This window comes from Thamnophis elegans, chromosome Z, assembly GCF_009769535.1.
Source record: "Thamnophis elegans isolate rThaEle1 chromosome Z, rThaEle1.pri, whole genome shotgun sequence".
In the NCBI taxonomy this organism is placed as follows: Eukaryota; Metazoa; Chordata; class Lepidosauria; order Squamata; family Colubridae; genus Thamnophis; species Thamnophis elegans.
Window position 1 is genome coordinate 24,957,859 of NC_045558.1, and position 22,366 is coordinate 24,980,224.

Below are 22,366 nucleotides of genomic sequence, written 5' to 3' on the forward strand. Positions count from 1 at the left end.
ATAGATTTAAAAATAAAATAAAATACCTACTATGATGCAAAAACCATGCTAACCCTTAAAAGGAGTTGTCAGACAATACCTCCTAATCAGGCATCTTCCAAATAGTTTGGGAATTTTGGAAGCTGCAGTCAAATTGTATCTGGACTGTGCCAAATTGCAAAAGGCTGCAGTAAGAAGTAGACATGGCTTTGTGACAAATAACTTTCTTCTCAACAGTTTAATGATCAAATTTATGTGCTGTGTCAGCCCAACTTTGATTTTGCTCAGCATTCTTGATATATTTGGAGTATATAAACCATGACTTCTCATACGGAAAACAATTACATTACTAAATGGGACTTTCCATTCTAAATTGCTTTTTGGAATGTAGGACAGTGACCTTGCTATTTAACTATATTTTTTAACTTACTTCCCCCCCCCCCCCCTCATTTCAGAGAACCAGTGTGCATGCCACATTCAAGAATAAGGTGGAAGTTTCTGCCCCTGGAAAAATGGATGAATTAAAGGATTGAAATGCATTGTGGAAGATGCAGTTGCATTCAGTGGTGGAGTGAACCAAGTAGGAATAAAGGCAGTAGGAGGCAGGGATGGGATTGCCAGTTGGGTGACAGGATGAATAGGAGTGGCTGATACCAAGTGGAAAGGATAACCAGACAATAGCGCTGCGTGAGTTGGCAAGAAGGTTGAAGCAAATGGCGGAATTGATACGGGCGCAAGGTGAGCCTGTGAGAATGGATGTATATGGGTTAGATTACTGCTGTGTGGATGAGTCCCATTGGACAAAGCCAAGCTTTGCAAAAAGGTTTGGTGGAGGGTGGCAACAGAAGTGTGCTGCTGGATTGGAACAGGCTGAACTGCTGGAGATGCAGAGAATGTGGCTGGTTCAGTAGTAGGCAGAACCTTGAGATGTTTTGCTACAAGTTGTTTCTGCATGTGCTGCTGGGCCTGTAGCTGTAGAAACCTGTATTTATCTATTTCATCAGGGGAAAATATTATAGGATGTTGTGACAAAGGGGGGGAGATGCACTTATTATAAAGGTCAGTCTCATATTCTGTTTCATTGAATTTATGCATAGTGTTGTCAGGGAAATAGTTTAGCTCCTCTTCTGCTTGATGCAAGTCAGCCCTTGCATTGTATTCTTCTTTGGTGTCAGTAAAATTTGGAGCAAGAGAATACCTATGAGAAACAAAAGCACCAGGAAAATCACCTGTCATTGGCAGAAGAACTTGTGTTTCATCGGTTAAGTGATCTGTCTTCTCTTTTATTGTTGTGCTGGCTTCCATATTTAGGGTTTGGTAGGTGGTTCCTCTTTGAATTAAGTTTTGGAGCAGGCAATTATTGTAGGTAGTGTCACCCATAATATTATCTAGAGTCAAACCTTGGTTTCTGTTGTTTTCCACTTCCCCAGTTTCATGATTCCACACACAGTTCATGTCAGCACTGTGTTTGTTCTCCTGCGAAGGCAGTGTTGTTTCACTCTCCATGGAAGATGTGCCAGGCACATTACAGGGGGCATCTATCCTGCAAGCCTCCGAAAAGCTCCCAGTGCTTCCAATTTGCCCCTGGTTTCTTTTGGATTTTACCTTTTGTAAAAGTAGCTTGGCAGTTAGTGACTTCTGTCTTGCTGCTTCCTTTTCTAACCAGTTGACAGAGCAAATTCCATGCTTATGCTTAGAGGAACAGTTCACATTCTGATTCTCTGAATGAGCAGAGCAGGGTTTTTTTTCTTCGCCTGTTCTCATAGTCTTTTTGTGTTTGTTCCAGATATTCACTGATTCCTTCATCAACAATCCTGAATTGTTACCTCTAGATTGAGTGGAACATGATGATGTGTCACTGTTTCCTGAATCATGGATGCAAGAACCTTGGGAGCTGGTACATCTGCTTCTACTGTGTTTACAGACAGGGTATCTATTTCTACTTTGCTTTGCTCTTTCTCTTTGTAGCAAATGCCCATATCTCAAATATCGCTGGCATTTTATTGTATTCCTCTGAGTACAATCTGCAGGGCGCTGGCTTTTTTTGTGGATAAAGCAGTCCACGTCTGCTTCATCAGAAGAGGAAATGCAGTTGTGCTTTTGGTGTTTACATTTCTGTCTTCCAATTGACTTGTGTTTCCTTTTGCAACAAAAAGGCAGATTACCTCTACTATGATTGTTTGATCTATGATTACAGTAGCAACTTGTGTCGCTACTCTCACTATTGGTGGAGATGTCAGAATAATTAGACTGTCTGTCAGACCAGGGTTTTTGCAAAGGGCAGAATTTCCAAAAATCATTAGCAAAACTCACATTGTTTTCCTTTTCTAAGCATTCATCAGGGCAGTCTAACTTACAACCAAGAAGCATATCTTTTCCACTTTCGTTTATGTTACTTGTACAAGTGACCAAATCCAGATTGGTTTGCTCCTGGGAATACATTAAATCACATTTTCCACATTTTTCCTTTTTTGCCCTAGACGCCAAAGGATAAATGCAAACATTTTCACCAACTTCATCCTGTATCGTTGTTTCACAGTTATGAAAGTGTTGTGCTAAAGATCTCATACACATTTCTGTATGGTGACTTGTTGCTATTGTACAATGCCTTTGTGAGCAATCAAGGTGAGCAGGCACATTGGGTATATTTTCATTCAAATCATCTGAAATGTATTTTGGAGCAGTACAATTTATTTTATTTTCTTTCTCTTTATATAATTTTGGCTGACACTTTTTGAGATACAGAGCACTGTTCTTCTTTGGCTTTAAAATGTTATCTTTTCTAATGGACAATTGCTGCTTCTTAGTAAGATCCAAAACATGATTTTCATCTATATCCATAGTTCTTGAATACTCTATAGAAACATCTGGATTGACTTCATGCTGCCCATTGTCTTTACTGGATATGGGAAGTCTAAAGTCAAAATATAATGGATTGCAGCCATAAGAAATAGAAGGTTCTGTTTTTGTAAACAAAAGAAGTTCTATGGGCCAATGGAAGGCTTTACTGCCATCTTTACTCAGTACGTGAAGAAAAGGAAATGGTTTAGGCTTAATTTCATGAACCAAACCATCATTTTTTGATGTTTCGTTATCTGAAGCCAAATTTTTTGAAGAATCGGGAGAGCATTTGAATATACAGGGATTAAAGTGTATTGCACATGAATGTTCTCCTTCAGATGACTGTTGGCCTGAAAATTCAGAGTCACATTCTGTTAGCAAGATGTTGCTGTGTCTGTAATCTGTTTGCTGTAGACAAGCACTGGTAGGTTGGCATTGAGATGTGATGAAACTTTGTATAGATTTCCGTGTCTTGACCAACTGTCTTGATTTTATGTCAGGAGAGCTGGGACATTCCAAATCTAGAGAATGCTGTTTCTCCTTATAAAATGGAAGGTGAGTTTCCAATGATTCTCTGTTACGGTTATGGTTATTTTCTTTATGTGGTTTATTTTTTCCAGCCAGACTGTATAATTCCGGGCTGTCTCGCTGGTCATGAAGTGTGCTTAATCTCTTTTGCACATTGGTTTTCCTTTTGCTACTCATATGTGTGCAAGTGTAACATTCCTTGGCAGCTTGATTCAATTTTTGCTTTGGTGACCCAATGTGGTCATGTGCTTCTTCCACATTCTCACTGAAGACAGATGCTGATGACTCAAGCTTCAAGTGGACTTTTTTAGAAAAGGAAAAGGACACCCCTGTCCTGTTACAAGCGTTCATGCTGCAGGGGAATGCTGGAGACATATGGTTTTTAAGCAAACGGTGTCTCTCTATGCACGATTGATCCTTGTTTAGCAAAGGTTCCTGTAGCTTTTCTGAATGGTGGCTGGTGGAGCTTTTCGCTTCATCTGCAGTCTTGGCAATGTCTTCTTGAGCTAAGAGAAAAGTGTCTTGTGCTTGTTGCTGTGGTTGTTCTACAACTACCTGGGGACTTTTAAACATGGGTCTGCATCCGGCAACACTAGAAATAAATAATATAATGAAAACAACTTAAGTTAAAATGAATTTAATTTTCAGCATACTCTGTTAGAAAGTATTAGCCTGGGTAATTAGGATAATGAAATGGAATTCATCACCATCAGGACCCAATATGTCATTGGAAAGAATGTAATAATAACATGCTGAACTGATCACAATCAACATAAACATGGTGTCTTCGGTCTCATTCCATTTGAGGTAGTTAATGAACACAGCATGCCATGAAGGTTCACTGAAGCCTGAATTAATGTAGTAGATAGGATGTGCAGCCCAATGAGCTGAACTATAGGCATGTATAGTTAAGTAAAGATGTGCCCGAAAATGAAATGTGCAAATCTACAGAAATCTACATACATTACTATCCTCACTGCTTTTACAGACAAAGGTTTGCTTTTTATTATAGTACTATGAATAACTTCATCCATATCTCTAATACTAGTGAACTAAGAGGCTATAAACTTGTAGAAATTTTGCAAATGGAAGAAGTTTTGGATCAGAATTTTATTATGTCTGTATTTTAATACTTAACTCGGCATTGGTTTGTTGTAAAATCTTTTTTTTTTTTGCATGTATGATATCTTATAAGACCTTTTACAGTCTTCAGTTAACATTTCATGACTTGAAAACATAATCATAGTTTATTAATATACATACATATGTTTTTCCAATATGGTATCCTTCACATTTGTAAAATTATACATTCTGTCCTCTTGATCTCATCTCAGATACATTGGCTATGACTGTTGGGAATTATACTAAAAGCCATTCGGGAAACATCAGCTTTGGAAAGCAGTAAGAGGTATGATGGCCAATTGATTGTTTTGATTGTCAGTGATATAAATAATAAATCACCCCATTGCTGAAACAGTATATCCAGTATTTCTTACCAAGCTGAGCTACTTTGATGGGCACTGAAAATAGCACTAGTAGCAATAGCACTTAGACTTATATACTGCTTCACAGTGCTTTACAGGTCTCTCTAGGCAGTTTGCAGAGTCAGCCTATTGTCCCCAACAATCTGAGTCTTCATTTTTCTGACTACAGAAGGATGAAGGATGAGTCAGCCAATGAGAATCGAATTGCTGACAGTCATCAGAATTAGCCTGCAATATTGCATTCTAAACCACTGCGCCATCATGGCTCAGTGAAATGAAATATTATAGACATGTATTATGATAAGGAGCACAGCATTAGGAGAAGAAGACAAGATGGTGGCCCAATGTATTCCTTTCTTCCTCTACATTTTCGGTGAGAACAATTCAATTTGATTTTGTACAACAATCAAAATTGTTTAAAATATCAAAATCTTTCTGTCTCTTTGTAACAATTTTGTAAAAATTGATAATATCTTAACAAATAATATTCAAATCAAGTGTGTTCAGCATGGATGGGACCATGTTATTGCCACTTGCCACTTGTAGCTATTAAAGATTCGTAGATTGTAAAGACCCATACTGTAAATCTAGGACTACAAATATGACAAGTGTCAAGCTAATTGAAGAATGAAACACTCCAAATCCTCTGCCTCTTTGGAAGAATGTATCAACTCATTAATCTTATCTACAATTTGAAATAATTAGGATTTTTTCTTTTCATCCCATTTAGGAAGGTAAATGATGTTTATAAAAATTCTTTATTAAACTGATTACCCATCTCTAAGCAATGGGCTATCTGGGCTTTTCACTGTGACCATCACATAATCAAATCTGATTAGCTATGTGATCATCACTAAGGAAATAATCCTTGCCTAGACAAGAAAGCAAGAAGAATTTTTAAAAAATCAAAAAATTTATTGAGAGGGGCTACAAACAGGAACAGGAAGAGTAAAACATTGGGATCTTTAGATTTCTTTGGGTGTGGTAGTATTGTTGTTGTTGTTTTTGAAGAAGTTTTATTTCAAAACTGATGTTGTTACCTAGTTTGGTAATGAAACATCTGCAAGTAAACCACAAACTCAGAAAGTTTCAAGGACCCCTAGGTTCAACTCTGAGCTACAAATATTCTCTTCTAAGAGTAAAACAGTTTATTGTGGGAGAGGGAATATTTAGCCAGACGTCTTCTCCTTTATTTGTGGCATATAAAATGTTTATTCTGAAAAATTCATCACAGCACTATTAAAGTAATTTCATAGAGATTAGAAAGAGGGTAAAAAGTCCAACATTCAAATGCCAAGGAATTATTGCAGGGCTTCCAATTTTATTGTTTGTACAATAAGGGTGTTGGCATGAAGGATGAAGAAAATTCTCTGTGATATATAAAGTAGAAGTAAAGCCATGAAGATTTCTCCTGGGACTATCAGGGAAAAAAAGAGACAAGATTAAGATGTAATATTAGTTCCAAAGACGCACCATTCTGACTGCTTCCGCAACTCAGCCAGCTGATGAAGTCGTTTGAGAGCTTTCTCCTGCTTCTTTTCATCCTTCCAGGATTTTGAAGCCACATTTCGTGCAAATTCCCTTTGTTTCAGCTCTTTCAATCTCTATATGAGGAGATAAAGAATAAAAAGATGGTGCATTTCTTAGCATGCCTATATGGCTCCAAGCACTCATAAATTCAATCTAACAATACATACAGATGAGAAGCTGATTCTATGCAAGTATAATTTAATAAATAAGTTAGAACTTTAACAGTTTTTTTTTTTGAGGGGGAGAATTTATTTTGACACAAAATTGTATTTCTAACTACATTATGTAGAGCGCAGAGGTGGTATTCAGCAGCTTCTGACCAGTTCTGGAGAACCAGTAACGGAAATTCTGAGTGGTTCCAAGAACCGGTAAATACCACCTCTGACTATCCCCGCCCCCATCTATTCTCTGCCTCCTGAGTCCCAGCTGATTAGGAGGAAATAGGGATTTTTCAGTATCCTTCCACTGGAGTGGGGAGGGAATGGAGATTTTACAGTATTCTTCCTCTGTCAAATCCAGCAAGCCACGCCCACAGAACCAGTAGTAAAAAAAAATGAATCCCGCCATTGGTAGAGCAGTGTTTCTTAGCAACTTTAATACATACAATCTTAAGTTTCCAGAATTCTGGGAGCTGAAATCAACATGTCTTACAGATTCCAAGGTCAAGAAACACTGAGAGGAAGACTACAGGAACTCTGAAAGTACTCAAAGCAAATACAAGATTCTGTGTATTCTAAACTTAAGAAACTGTTTTCTTCACGAAGCTTAAGTAATTAAAAATGCCAAAAGTTCTTCCCTCAAGTATGCAGAAAGCAAACAGTGGACATCATAAGAATGTGAAGCTTATAACTGACTTGAGCACAACATTTGCAGACTTATATTGAACTCTGGCATTTCCACATTGAGACAAGAATTAAAATACAAACGGGAACTTGTTAAAAATACATAGATTTTTTAAAAATCAAAATTGATTAATGATTAAAATCTGGAAAAAGAAATGTATCCTGGCTATTTTTCTTTTTTAAGAAAAGGAAAAAGAAGCATCTGAAGTTTTGCATATCCTGGCAAACGGAGATGATGTGGAAGAAAACTGTGCTCTATAACAGGCTTAGTGAGGCACAGTTTATATATGGTTCTATTCAGTGGTGGGTGTCAAAAATTGTTTGAACCTACTCTGTGGGTGTGGCTTGCCACCCATGTGACCGGATGGGAGTGGCTTGCCGCCCATGTGACCGGATATGACGATGCTGACAACACTTGTCAGAACTACTTTAAATTACCTCACACACAGCACTGGCATGCATAAGAATATGATGTAAACTTGTTTTTTAAAAGGCATATTTGGTTTGCGTTAAAACAACTTCAACACACGCAATGTTCTGATTGCATCACAAATGCAGTAGTCATCCTTACCTTTCACAGAGGCACTGAGTTTTATAAATATGAGCATGATAGTATAGAATAATCATATCCAAGGACCAGTGGTGGGTTTCAAAAATTTTTGGAACCTCTTCTGTAGGTGTGGCCTGCTTTCCGGTCCATTGGTGGAACCTCTTCTAACCGGTTCAGTAGATTTGATGAACCGGTTCTACCGAATAGGTGTGAACTGGTAGGAACCCACCTCTGGTTTTATTCTAATGTAGTATAGGTAGTCCTTGTCTTACAATCATTTGTTTAGTGACCATCTGAAGTTACAGCAGCATTTAAAAAAGTGACATGTCCACTTTTCACATTTAAGACCACTGCAGCATCCCTGTGGACATGTGATCTCAATTTTGGTGCTCAACCACTGGCCTACATTCAGGGGTGGGATTCTACCGGTTCTGATTGGTTCAGGGGAACTGGTAGCTCTCACTATCAGTTGGGAGCAAACTGATTCGCTTCAACTTTCAGCTGGGTCCGCCTGCCTGCCCCTGCACTATATTCACGTATATTCCCTTTTCTGAAGCCCACCTGATAGGCACGGCAGAGTGGATTGCCACACCTCAGCTGTTTTCCTTCCCAGCAGTATTGCGGCTGGTGATTTCTCTGTAAAATGAGAAGCGCATGCACTCCTGCATACATTTATGACTGTGCCAGGATCCCCTAATCGCCATTTGTGACTTTCTCAGATGATTTCCAACAAGCAGTCAATAGAGGAAGACAGATTTACTATGACTCATTTAACAACTGGGACAAAAAGGTTATACAATGGGATGCAATTCACTCAAATGTCCTGCTTAGCAACAAACATTTGGGGTTCAACTGTGACCGTTCTTTGAGGACTATTTGTATACCTACTGTAGATACAAAATACACACATTCGCGTCTGTATTTTATGCTACCAAAAATCTTATGGTTATTTCCATGTTGCAGCACAGATTTTTTTCCAAACTTTTTTCCACAAAACCACCAAATCCCCTGAGAATTGAGGAGGAAAAGAAAAAAAAAAACACATTCAAACACAGCCAATTTTCTGTCATTAGAGCTTTGTCTCTTGATCAGGGTTTCCAGGAAACATGTTATGCAACTTGAAAAGCTTGAAACTTCCTGCTTTGCACAACAATAAATTGGCCATATAATTGTTGATGAGACTTTACAAGGCTGTACTCAGAATAGCTCGACTGAATGCAACTCAAGAAATGAATTGCATTGTTGGAAATGTACTCACCCTTTAGTGTTAATTAAATAACACCAGAAAAGTAGCTCAGCACAATAACAATATTTACTATATGCCCATTTGTAATGTAGAACATACAAACAAAATACACAACAATAGTATCTGTGTAGCTAAGCATTTGTGCTTGGTATTGTGGGCAGCAAGCCAACAACATTAAAATACTTGTGCTCATTCATAAGGATGCTCAACCAAGAGAAGGAACTTGAGGATTAACATAGCTCTAAGTGTGCAATTACATTTTACATGCTATTAGGGTACCTAACTGGGTGGATAAATCTTGTCAAATGTGCCAAAGTATTATTTATTTTATAGAATCCCACTGCTTGTACTTTGGCTTCTATAAATAAAAATAGCAAGATGTTTGCAGAAAAAACCATTGTATTGGTCAAAAGATGTATAAGATGAGCTGTAAAGTCATCTGGATCTTATCAGTGGGTGGCCTTATCTTAGCAGTATTAAACCAGCAAGAATACTAAGAAGCCCTCAATATCCTATTGCCAGAGTTAGAGGCCATTAGTACATTCAAAGAGCAGTAATATACAGAAAATCATACCAGGAAAGGAGCATGTTTTGACAGGCAGGCTAGCTGATGCGAAGAGTTAAGTACCTTTGTGAATGAGCTCGGGTCATTTTGTAGTCCCAGTAGCAAAAGTTTCCTTTAAATAAATGCCTTAGGTTTTCAAGGTGTTTTTTTGAATCTACAAGCTGTGTTTACATGATGAACACAGTATATTAGATGTGCAGATACAAAACAAAAAATGTTTTTCTAAGCAGAAATCCAAAGCATAAAAAGAATAAGATAAAGTTATTAAAAAACATAATTTGGATGTATTACTGAAGCATACAATATTAGCCATCTAAGCAATCAGTGAAGAGAACAGTGCGAGAAATTGCTTTTACCATGGTAACTGATATTCTAAAAATAACTTCAAAAGCTTTTTATTTTTCAGGATTAAATGTATGAGAAAGGTAACTTTAACTTAAACCAATACATTTTGATTTGTTTTAAGTAACCACAGTAATAATAATATATTTATCTAAAAGGAACAAAATACTAAATTAAAGATGATCCCTTCAAAAAAAAAAAAGGAAAAAGTAGAAATACTCATGTATGTATGTATGTATGTATGTACTGTATGTATGTATGTACGTACGTACGTACATACACACAAATTAGGGGGCACAGTGGCTCAGTGGTTAAAGACACTGAACTTGAAAGCAGACAGCTTTCTGGGGTTTGATTCCAAAGTGCTGTGCAATGGGGTGTGCTCTTATTACTCGCCGAGCTCTCGCTCACCTAGCAATTCAAAAGCATGCAAATGCAAGTAGATAAATAGGTATCACTTTGGTAGAAAAGTAACAGCATTCTGTGTGCCTTGGTGTATAGTCATGGTGACCATATAATCCTGGAAATGTCTTCAGACAATGCTGGTTTCTTCAGCATTGCCCCCTGGAATCGAACATGACTGGACAAGGGAAACTTCTACTTTTACATACATACATACATACATACACACACACACACACACACACACACACACAATCAATTTTGTGCATTGTTCAACTTTCTTATTCCTCAGGCTGAATCTTTTCCTCGGAATTTCCTTTTAAAAAAGTTTGCATGTACATATCCTTGCCGGCCAAGAGCAGAGGTGGGTTGCTCTTGGTTCAGCCTGGATCGAACAAACTGGAGTAGTGGTGGCAGGAGGCTCCGCCTACTGACCAGGACGCTTCCGTGTATGTACAGAAGCGTTGTGCTCCCGAACCGGTAGCAAAAAAATTGGCAACCCACCACTGGCCAGGAGACATACATCCCATAAGAGCAAGACAATGTGTCTTTATCTCTTGGTCTCTTGGTCAGTCGATTTATCTATATTCTGGTTCATCTTAACTGCTAGCTGAACTCTTTCCTTAATTGGTAAACTCTTCAGACAATTACTGATGCCTTGGTCATATCATGGATTGGATTATTACATCACACTCTCTCTGAGGACCATCTGAAAACTGCAGTGATCCACAATCCCACGGCACATATAGTAAGAGTTGTTTTTCATGTCATCATTGCTACATGAGATGTATTGGTTGCCAGTTGGCTTCTGGGTGCAATTCAAGGTCTCGATCATTACATATAAAGTCTTTTGTGGTATAGGTAAAGGACTGCTAATCTCTAATTGTTTCTCCCTGCCCACTACATTCTGACAGAATGCATGCTTTCCATATCCTATTTATTAAATATTGCCATCTAGCAGGACTAAGGAAATATGCTTTCCCATGACCATCTCTCCCCCAAAGCAACATGCCCCCCAAAATATCAATACCTCTTAGACTTATATACCACTTCACAGTACTTTATATCCCTTTTTACATCCATCCTTTACCAAGTCAGCATATTGCTCCCAACAATCTGGGTCCTCATTTTACCGACCTTGTAAGGATGGAAGGCTGAGTCAACCTTGAGTCAGTGAGAATCGGATTGCTGGCAGTTGGTAGAATTATCAATACTGCATTATGCACCACCATGGCTCTCACAGATATGAACAGCATCTCTATCCTAGAGTTCCAAAAAGCCCTTAAGATGCGGCTTTAATGTGTTTGGAAATTACTCTGGCTGTTTGCATTGTTTGTTTTCAACTGTTTTTGCTGACCTCGGGGTATTTAAAGCTACCTGGAGCCTACTATAGATATAACACATTTAAACAAACAATTTATTGAATTAATACTACTAATTAAGTGCCTCCAAATATAAAATTATAGAGTTAACTGATCTTGCAATTCCATATACCAGCCAGCCATCTCTTTCTCATATATCATTCTTATACACACAAACGCAATTTCCTCTTCCTTCCAACAGAAACAAAGATGGAAACAGCACAGACAGAATATGAGATGGGTTAAAGGTGCAGCAGCAACAAAAAGGAAAATATGAACAAAAGGAAAAAATAAAAAAATAGCTGGGTTCAAAGAAGAGAAAATGACCAATTTCTAGTTTAGCCATCACAAAAATTAATAGATGCCAAAAGAGTAGACTTTCAGAAACAATGACAAATCTTCAAAGTTAACTTTACTTTTGCGCAAAAATATTGCCATTTTTACCTTTACCCATTCTCTTTTTTTTCAACATTTATTGTCATCAGCAAATATAAGATTCAGAAAAGTTAAACTTACAAATCACAGGTAAGTATCTGGGGTGGGGGAACATTTTTTTTATTTGGAAGGTATCACTCACTCATTCATTTATTCATTCATTCATTTGCCATCATTCTGGACATGACTTCTAAGTGGCTTACAAGCAAGTGACAGCAATAAAATAATAAATATTAATAAACATAAGAAAAATTAAAATAATAAATTAACATTAAAATTTACTTAAAATTAACATAAGATGGCTCAGGGCTGGAGGAGTCGTCTTATCTCAGTTCATTAACCGCCACTAGTACACGATACTCCATTGAGGCCTCAGGCTAACTTGGACAACAAAACTCTGATATTAGTATAAAAAAATATATATACATATCTGATTGTAATCTAGTGACTATAATATTGTATTATGACAGCGTGCCAAATTGCTTCACCATATGCATAAATGCATTTGAATGGGCTCTTTACTGTTGCAAAGGAAAGACTGGCTACCATGACTCCATGTGGTCAAGATTAATTATATTGTTTAAAAAGCCAGATTAATTTCCATTCATTTACCAGTATCATTGTTAATTTTTAAAGAAAGGGTTTTTTTTTTCATTTTTTATATTTTATGTAATTGTTACTTCTCCTTCTTTGACTTTTTTAAAAAAAAATATAATTTGAAAGCTGGCATTTTCCAAAAGCAAAGCACTTATCTCTAATATCAATATTATTTTACAGATAAAATGGCAGGAAGCTGCTGGAGTGCTTTGAAATGTACCTAGCTTTTGGGGTGGAAAGGAAAAGTAATTTGACGCATTAGAAAATATCCTGGGAGGTTATCTGAAAGTTAAGATATGGCAACTGCACCAGAGGTGGTATTCAACCAGTTCTCTCTGGTGTGGGCAAACAGGTAGTGGCAGCTGCAATAGCAATAGCAGTTAGACTTATATACCGCTTCATAGGGCTTTCAGCCCTCTCTAAGCGGTTTACAGAGTCAGCATATGCCCCCACAGTCTGGGTCCTCATTTTACCCACCTCGGAAGGATGGAAGGCTGAGTCAACCCTGAGCCGGTGAGATTTGAACCACTGAACTGCAGATAGCAGTCAGCTGAAGTGGTCTGCAGTACTGCACTCTACCCACTGCGCCACCTTGGCTCTTGCAGGAAGCTCCGTCCCCCACCCAATGTAATGCACGAGCACTGCTCATGCACAGATGTGGCACATACTCACATTTGCGAACCGGTAGGGAAGGTAAGTGAATCCCACCGCTGAACTGCACTTATTTTCTTGCTAATTTGAGATGTTTTGTTGCTCATCCCAGCAGATTTATCAGTCCGAAAAAGTTAGGCAGAGAGTCTTTGGAATATACCAAGTCCTTCTGCACCAATCTCAGGGTTTCTTCCCAAAATGTATTGCAACATGTTGATGAAGATTCCCAGTCATTCAGATAAAGCTGTCTGAAAATTGTCACTAGGTTGTTTTAACTCCACAATCTTCTTAACTTCTTTCACATCTTTGGAAGTCTGTCAATTATGATGGTAAAAGTAAGTGGTCGATTTTTTTTTTTTTACAGTTTCACATTTAGCTGACATTTTCCTTATCTTTTTGTTTTGAAAAATTCACCAATTATCAACTGTTCTTGATAATAAACCATCAATAGGAAGGACAAGTCTGTTAGTCTAATTAATTTTTCTATTTTCAGAGGCACTTACATTTTTAAAAAGTCTTTTGTTAAAAAAATCACTGTCTCTTTTATCTGTTTAAAACTCTCTTTGATCACAGTTGTGTTAAGCTGTTTGTTTTTAAATTAAAATCATTTAAGATTATGGATTCCCCCTCCTCAATTTAAAAAAGAAAGCATTCATTGGCAGTCTTTAATCCTCACTAGTATTTAAATATCTCCTTAGTTTGTAAAGAGTTTAAATCATAAAGCATTTAAGAAAGTGAAGCTTGTGCTGGTCTAATGTCCATTTGTGGCTGCCAAGCAGTGGTGGGTTCCAGACCCCGGCACAGCCAGTATGCTGCGCATGGGACTGGGCATCCTAGATAAGCACGTGTGTTGCTCGCGCATGCATAGGTAAGGTGACCAGATTTTCAGATTGGTAAAAAGGGACACCTTCGACCGGGGGGGGGGGCTTGATACGGAGCAATGAAAATTTTCATATAACGCAAAAATAGTATTGTAATATTTTTTTATTTCAACATAACTACAATTTACAAATATAAATTGTAACTGTTGCCAAACATCAAAATTTTGATCGCGTGACCATGAGGATGCTGCATCAGTTGCTAACTGTGAAAATGGTCGCTAAGTGTGAAAAATGGTCATCAGTTACTTTTTTCAATGCCATTGTAACTTTCGTCACTAAGCCCATTATACCACCTTTCTTGCCACAGTTCTTAAGTGAATAACTGCAGCTGATAAGTTAGTAACATAAGTGAATCTGGTTTCCCCATTTGACTTTGTCAAAAGGTGATTATATGACCCCAGGACACTGAAACCATCATAAATACGAATCTGTTGCCAAACATCAAAATTTTGATCGCATGATCGCATGACCATGAGGATGCTGCAACGGTCACTATGTTTGGTATTATACCACCTTTCTTGCCACAGTTCTTAAGTGAATAACTGCAGGTGGTATTTTGTATTTTGGATAGAATCTTTTTTTAAATAGCCTAAGACAATTTAAAAAAAGAATCCACACAGAATAAATTGAAGTAAAACATTTCAAACTATTCTTTCTATGCACAATATATTTCAAAGAATTGTGCATAGAATTTTTAAACATGGTTTCACTTCAATTTATTTTGGATAGAATCTTTTTTTAAATAGTCTAAGACAATTTATAAAAAGAATCCATACAGAATTTTAAAAAATCCTATGCATAATAAATAAAATATTATTTTAAAATACATTTAAAAAAATAAAAGAAAAAAACCCAGCTCACTTACCAGCAGGCTTGTACTCCAAGTCAACCCAGAATGATATAGATGTTAATACAAAGAACTGAGCAAATTGAAATGGTGAAATTAGTCAGGGAAATATTTTTCAAAGAAACTTTGCCACCATTTTTTCCACACGAGCCGACCTCCAACCTCAGTGCCCCTCCCCTCCAGAAAATCCAGGAAGTAACACTCGCGGCTTCTGTAGCCAAGCATTTCCTGCAGCTCTATGGTACTTGGTCATTTTTTCTTATAAAATGAGGTAAAAGGGGTGCGGGGGGGGTGTCCGTTTTGTTGCTTTAACGTTTTAATATCTTCAATGAAAGTACTGAGACAGAGAGAGAGGTTAGTTAGACAGAGTGTCTTTTGTCTTGCCCCGGTTAGGATTTCTTAAGCAAATCCACTGGGCTTTCAACATGAAGCCAGAAAATCGGGACTTTTTAAAAACGCCCCGGGACATGGGACAAATTGTTATAAATCATGTTTGTCCCGCTGAAATTGGGACATCTGGTCACCTTATGCATACGCCACCCCCCTGCAACACCCAGCTTCCCGGCGGAAGTCACACAGGTGCCGCACATTGTGCGCACGTGCACAATGGGCCCTGTTGCATTATTAAACAGTCATGGAACACGGGTGGGCCAAATGAGCCACCATACTGGTACGGTGGCGGCTTCTCCTGGCTACTCCCTGTATGACCATACCGGGCCGTACTTCCCGGAACCCACCACTGCTGCCAAGCCATTCAACTCCTGATCAGCCACAAGAAACTGAATTTCATCATGAAAAACAATTTCAGCTCTTCCAGAGTTCAAGTGCTCCAAAGATCTCTCCTTATCGCCAGAGATATTTTCCTCAGCCAGAACTGAGATGCTCCTGGATGGAAGTTTAGAACCTCAGTGCTGTCTCACTCACGTAACCTTTCATGGAAGATCCAACCTGTCATCAGTCCTCACCTGAAAGTTATCAATTTTTTTAATGATTGAACATTTGAAATACAAATTATCAGTTATAAATTGCATTATATTGCTGAAATGTGTTAGGTTATATTACTTTTGGCCCATGCTTGTATTTCTAGAGAAAAGTAGGTTTTATTAGGATTATATAGATGTAAGAAAGCATCTACAGTTAATGGGAAATAGGGAAACATTTAAAAGTTGAGTTTTAGAAACCAGTTGATTTTCAAAGAATTTATAAACTGCCATTTATACTAGTTGGACAGCAACGCATTTTTTAAAATATGTATTTCTTTTTAATTTGCTCCCCTGGATTTAATTAGCTTACAAATGAGTTTTTAATCTTTTAATTGTTCCTTGAAAATTTGTGATGTAGAAAATATTTTTTGAATGCTGGAATTTAATCTTTTGTTTAAGCAGAACATCTCCCCCCCCCCCCAGGGTATATACAACCTTCCTTGTAACCTAGAATCTGAATTATTTGGATTAAAAGGAAAGTTTGTTGAGTTTAAATATCAAAACAGAACTATGATCTTTTTAAAATATTCAATGCCGCAGATTCAACATAAGGATGATTTAATATCTTTTGTGGGCAGGCAAACCAAAGTAGCATTATTTTGAAAGACAAGAGGAAATGAGGGAATTAAATTCTCTTCAAGTTGTTGTTTTATTTTGGAAACAATGTGTCCTTAAAGTTAATGTTCATATTTATTGCTGTCTAGAAATCTCTTATGGAATTTTTTCATAAAACAATAAAAATGAATTTATGATTTTGATTATTATTAGACAGGATAGATATATAGAAAGAAGAACATTACGTTGTAACATAGAATAGAAGGTTGTAATTGTACCTATAACTGTTTTAGAGAACTTGGGAAGCCATTTTTTTGTATTTCTTAAATTTATATTTACTGATAAGGAAATAAAGGGAGACTAATAAAGATATATTTCAAGCTATTTAGCTCTCGTCAGCTAGCCCTACCATTCCGGGATTCGAAATTGAGCTACTTACATATTAGATAGATGTATTATCCTCTAATTCATGGATTCCTCTAGCTTTGTTGGTAATTGGACATTTCCTTGTATCTTTCTCCTTCTTTTTTATTTTTTTCCTTTTTTCCTCTCACATCTTTAGCTTTCTTTCCATTTTTTTCTTTTTCTTACTTTATATTAGCTTTAGTGTTCTTTATTTAAAATACATACACACACAAAACAATGTTCTTGTTATTACTGTTATATTGTTACAACAGTATTGCTATATTCAGGAATAACCTTATGAAACAATGCAAACTATGTAAATGGTAATATATGAAAAAACAAAATATTAATTATTTTACTTGTAGATAAATTAGTAGATAAATGCAAATGTCTTTATTTTTCTAACTATTTTGCTATTCCTTTTTAGTAATGTTATAAATAATTTATTTAAAGGGCTGTGCCTAGTCAAAAGTCCTGATCTAAAAAATCCCAGGAAGATAATATTATGTCCAAATGTTCACTTGAAATTTTTCAGTTGAAGGTGCCCAAACAATTTTTATGTCCACAAAGCTTCATGTTCTTCCTCCAGCCAATTACTGCAAACTAGAAGCAGCATTACAAGCAGACATTGCTTTTCATCCCTTTCTCTTGCAAAGAAGTTAATGTGATTACAGCTGCTTGATGGTCAAATCATTGATATCTGGGGAACTTGGTATGCCTTGAATTTATCTAAAATGTATTGAATTTATCATAAAGTTTTCTATGTGTACCAGTGGTTTGCAGGTGTGAGTGATGAATAACATTTCCTCCTCATTCACCACCCCCCAAAATTATTGTTTTATTTATTTACTAAGTTTATATGTTGCCTATCTCAGTAATCGAAGTGACTCTGCGCAGCTGAATGTTATAATTGAAATGAGGTGACCTGAACTTTGGAATTCACATATATTTATTAGAGTTCATGTGGACAAACCCATGTCTCTACATACATTTTCTAATGGAGTCCATCGTTTGTTTCTTAGCAATCTGGTTATAAATCCAGCCACATGCAGAGAAAATTCCATTTTAGCATCTAATCTCTGTAATGGTATTCATATAAGCCTTTCTAGAATCCAAAGGTAGTCCGCTACAAGCAGTCAAAACTGAGTTATTTTCATTATATGGGTCTGTGGTACACGAAGAGGACAATGAATGCCAGGACACATCTCCTCCTAAACTGGGGAATGGGGAAACTGGATGCTCCCATGAATCTTCTGGAAACTCCAGAAACAGCCTGATCTTGTAGCTGATGAGGATCAGAGAGATTAAAGTTTTCCTCTTTTGGAAAAAGTACTGTAGGGTGACAGAATGTTCCACCATATGACCGTGAATTACAGTGGGAGTAAAAAGAGAATGATAATAAGAGGGGAGAAAACTGAGGATTTTTAAAAAAAGAATGAGGCAGAATGAAAAAACTTCATAAAAAAGTATACATATTGAAAAGCTTTCTGACAGAGAAAGATAGCATGACTAGGTTTCCTCATCTCAGGAAGTCACTTAGATTGGTTTTGTCTTCATGTGAGAGCTGGCTCAGATACAATGCCAGATCATAAGGGTTCAAATTGAATAATATTTGCTTTTATATTAATTTAGGGTCAATAAGTTGAATTTGAAAGCAAAATCTGAAACTCACCTGCAACCCATATTGTTAATTTTGTATTAAACCTCTAAATCAGTTAAGATGGTAGGGGATAAGGAATGGATAGGGATCATGATAAGTGTTTAAAATATGGCCATCTAATAATTGAATTAATTAATAGGAGATATATCATCCATTTTTAATTAAAAAAAAAATCTGGCCCTACATGCTTTGTCAATGTGGTTTTCTTACATGCCATTGAAACAGTGGCATAGAGTTGACCAATGAGATTTGTGCCTCTTTGAATTTCATGAAATTATCCATAGTGGTCCATAGTTGTTATCGAGTATGTAGAGATTCCCAATCAGATCTGCAAGAAGTTCACCACTCTGTGGCACAGTGGTTAGAATGCAGCACTGCAGGCTATTTCTGCTGACTGCCAGCTGCCTGCAGTTTGGCAGTTCAACTCACCACCTCTAGGTTGACTCAACCTTCCATCATTCCAAGGTCAGTAAAATGAAGACCTAGAGTGTTGGGGCAATATCCTGACTCTATAGAGGATTGTAAAGCACTGTGAAGCAGTACAGAAGTAAAAAGAAAGAGAATGATAATAAGAGGGGAGAAAACTGAGGATTAAAAAAAAAGAATGAGGCAGAATGAAAAAACTTCATAGAAAAGTATACATATTGAAAAGCTTTCTGACAGAGAAAGATAGCATGACTAGGTTTCCTCATCTCAGGAAGTCACTTAGATTGGCTTTGTCTTCATGTGGTATATGATTCCAACCATTGTTTTAGCTTGTGTTTTCACTTCTTTTTAATAGCAGAAAATGGGAAGTTATGGTTTATTTCATATATTATAAAGCAAACTATGTCTTAAAGCAATGTAAAGGCCAATTACACTTGAGATCTTATGGAGAAAGAAACTGCATGATATTGCTTATCTTACCCAATGAACATTTATTTTGCACATGCAATAATAATCTAAAAGGAAAGAAGTGGCACAAGTTCACAGCCATCATGGCAATAAATACCATGGTGGATTTGATCACAAGAGTCATTAAACATTTCTTATAAGAATCTAACTAAATTAGGCATTGCTAGTCTAAGAATCAAAATGTATTTATGTATAAATCTAGGACAATTCAGCACAACTGGCTTGGTGTGGACAACTTACCTTTGCCAAGTTGTTTCTACCAACTCACCAATGCCAAGTCATCACAGAACAACTCAACATGGCCGATTGATCATGGGGACAACTTGCTACAGGCAGTTGGAGGGAGAACCAGGGTGGGTGAGCAGAGCACAGAGTGGTGGTGTTGGCCGGGCATGTCCCATTTTCACTCAAATCCACTGTTGCCACTGCTGCAGGCCATTCGGCTGAGGACTGAGCCAATTCCATATTCACACACCCCACTGTCACTGCTGTTGAGCCAAATGGTAACTTGGAAGTGGCAGCGGGGTGTGTGAAAATGGAATGCTTCCAGTCTCCACTGTGTCCCTACCATCCCCCTTGTCCACCGCTTCCACCCTGTATGGCCCTAACACTGTTGCCACTGCTGAATAGCCTGCAGCAATGGTTATAGTGGTGGCAGCAACTGGGGTGAAAATGGGAAACTGATGCGCTGCACTCTGCCTACCTATTTTGTCATCTACCCAGTTTTCCTCCAGCTGCCCATAGCAAGTTGTCTCCAGGGCAAGTTGGATATATTGAGTTGTCCTGCAACAACTTGGTCCAAGTGACTTAGCAGAGGCAACTTGGCAGTGGCTAACTAGCCACACTGACCGTCCATGCCTAACTACCTGCACCATATTGACCCATTCTGAATCTGTATTTATGCATACCTGTTGTGGGCCAGCAGAAGCCGTTGGAGCTGCCACCAGACTCTGACAGTGAGGGGGCCTATGAGTCAGCTCTGGAGGATGTAGAGGACCCTGGACAGGGTTCCAACTCCGAGCAGGGCGCAGAGAGACTGGTTGGCCACCAAAAGGCGCCTGTGCCAGTGAGGAGGAGACAAGGGTGAGTGATCCAGAAGCCAGCAGTAAGTTGTTCCTGGATGCCTGGCATAGAAACTCTAATAGGCATCAGGAACAGTTGCGCAAGCACAAGAGGTAATTGCACTCAGCTGGTGGTCATTAGGCTCCTCTCCAGACTATAAAAAGATTGCTTGTGCACACGCCCCTCTTGCAGAAGTCAACGCAGGAATTAATGTCGGAGAACATTATTGTGAGCTTGGTAGGCTGGATTGCTGCCAAGCCTTATCTGTGTTGGATTGCTGCCCAAGCTTGTCTGTGCCAGTTTCCTGCCAAGGACCTGTCTGTCTGTTAATTAAATGCCATAACTTATATTTGGCTCGGAGTGTGTGTTGGTGTGGGACGAGGGGGGACAGAACACATACCTAAAAAGATTTTAATACTTCCGAAGCACATTGAAGATTTAAAAAAAATGTCCACCTTGCAGCCTTCATTAAACACAAAAAAGATCATTCATGCATTATAACAAAGTGTTATGTTGCTGTGTTGTTTTGTTTTGCTGCAAGCATACCTTGAAGATTTGTAATTCATTTATTTACAGCATTAAGATCAGCAAGATTTTTAAACTCCATTGGTCTTAATTACGTTACTAAATTGTGCATATTAATCAGATAGATGGCAAAAATCTTTACTCAGAATAAAAGTGAGGATATAACTAGTGCATACATTTAAAATGCACAGAATGGCAGTAAAAAGGAGGCAATGAATTAGATCCACAATATGAAGGCAAATAGCTGCCAGAATAGCATTATCAGTGTTAAATTTATAACATTCTCTTCAAGTTAGCTGAAATTTGAATGACAGAAATGAAAACTGAACGTCAAACCATTTGTGCCCATGGATAGGAGTTTATAAAAGATTTGAGAGCTGGCTCAGATACAATGCCAGATCATAGGGGTTCAAATTGAATAATATTTGCTTTTATATTAATTTAGGGTCAATAAGTGGCATTTGAAAGCAAAATCTGAAACTCACTTGCAACCCATATTGTTAATTTTGTATTAAACCTCTAAATCAGTTAAGATGGTAGGGGATAGGGAATGGATAGGGGTCATGATAAGTGTTTAAAATATGGCCATCTAATAATTGAATTAATTAAAAGGAGATATATCATCCATTTTTAATAAAAAAAAATCTGGCCCTACATGCTTTGTCAATGTGGTTTTCTTACATGGCATTGAAAGAGTGGTATAGAGTTGACCAATGAGATTTGTGCCTCTTTGAATTGCATGAAATTATCCATAGTGGTCCATAGTTGTTATTGAGTAAGTAGAGATCTGCAAGAAGTTCACCACTCTGTGGCACAGTGATTAGAATGCAGCACTGCAGGCTATTTCTGCTGACTGCCAGCTGCCTGCAGTTCAACTCACCACCTCTAGGTTGACTCAGCCTTCCATCATTCCAAGGTCAGTAAAATAAAGACCCAGAGTGTTGGGGCAATATGCTGACTCTATAGAGGGCTGTAAAGCACGGTGAAGCAGTATAGAAGTCTAAGTGCTATTGCTATGGTTACAATCCTTATCACCACATATGCCTTTTAAAGTTGATGTCTCCTCCACCTGTACTAGCATTCAAGGGACCTCCATTTTGAGCAATAAAGGTCATTATTTTTAATTGCTACACACATTAATATTTAGGAGATCTGACCATGGCTTTCTAAATTGGGTTTCCCATAAAAATTCCTCCCTGCC

General features: G+C 37.7%; 1 protein-coding gene across 1 annotated transcript in view; it reads right to left on the reverse strand.

Annotated features, from left to right (window-relative positions):
- Positions 1-456: 456 nt before the first annotated feature.
- ZNF804B (zinc finger protein 804B) overlaps positions 457-22,366 on the reverse strand; it is a 210,932-nt gene continuing 189,022 nt past the window's right edge. The window contains exons 3-4 of the mRNA XM_032234703.1: positions 6,306-6,436; positions 457-3,940 (exon numbers count right to left, since the gene is read on the reverse strand). Coding sequence (XP_032090594.1) covers positions 457-3,940; positions 6,306-6,436 — 3,615 coding nt within the window. The remainder of the gene's footprint in view (positions 3,941-6,305; positions 6,437-22,366) is intronic.